This window comes from Buceros rhinoceros, unplaced genomic scaffold (assembly GCF_000710305.1).
Source record: "Buceros rhinoceros silvestris isolate BGI_N320 unplaced genomic scaffold, ASM71030v1 scaffold22214, whole genome shotgun sequence".
Lineage (NCBI taxonomy): Eukaryota > Metazoa > Chordata > Aves > Bucerotiformes > Bucerotidae > Buceros > Buceros rhinoceros.
This window is the reverse complement of record NW_010410401.1, coordinates 21,303-21,794: the sequence shown is the minus strand read 5'-3', so window position 1 is coordinate 21,794 and position 492 is coordinate 21,303. Positions and strand designations below refer to the sequence as shown.

The window sequence follows — 492 nt, the reverse complement described above, 5'->3', positions numbered from 1 at the left end:
AGCCCCGCCACCGACACAGCCACTGGGTACCTACCCCTGGTGATGGGCACTGCTGAAGAACACCCTGAACTTGAGTGCAACGCGCTCTGCATCTTCCCAAGAGCTTTCCTGGTGCCCGATCTCTCCTGCGAAGGGAAGCTCACACTGGAGGCGGTGAAAATAAACTGTGGCTCTTTCCCAAGGTAGCGGTCAGGGGGATGGGAGACCAGCTTCAATTTTTGCACTTCCCTGAGGTATCTCAGCAGGTTTCAGTACAGCCAGTCCAGCAACTCACGTGACACGCGTTTGTGAGTGATACAAACCCCAACTCGCCAGCCCCTGCAGCACTGCAAGTCAAACCTCACTGCATGGTACAGCAGCTCCTCACCCACCCGGCACGCTCAGGTGGGACCAAAGAGCAGAGACCAGAGCGCCAGGGCTGCATGACCCAGCTGTGGGAGAGGTTATGACGGAAGAGAGCTGGGGGGGTTCAGACTGCAGACGAGACGGCTG

At 58.1% G+C, this 492-nt stretch overlaps 1 protein-coding gene across 1 annotated transcript in view; it reads left to right on the top strand.

Moving 5' to 3' along the window:
• The window catches only part of LOC104493001 (interleukin-12 receptor subunit beta-2-like), an 18,362-nt gene extending 18,176 nt beyond the window's left edge, over positions 1-186 (top strand). The window contains exon 15 of the mRNA XM_010135615.1: positions 1-186. This exon is cut by the window's left edge and continues 6 nt beyond it. Within this exon, the coding sequence (XP_010133917.1) occupies positions 1-186 (186 nt within the window).
• The last annotated feature ends 306 nt before the right edge of the window (positions 187-492 follow it).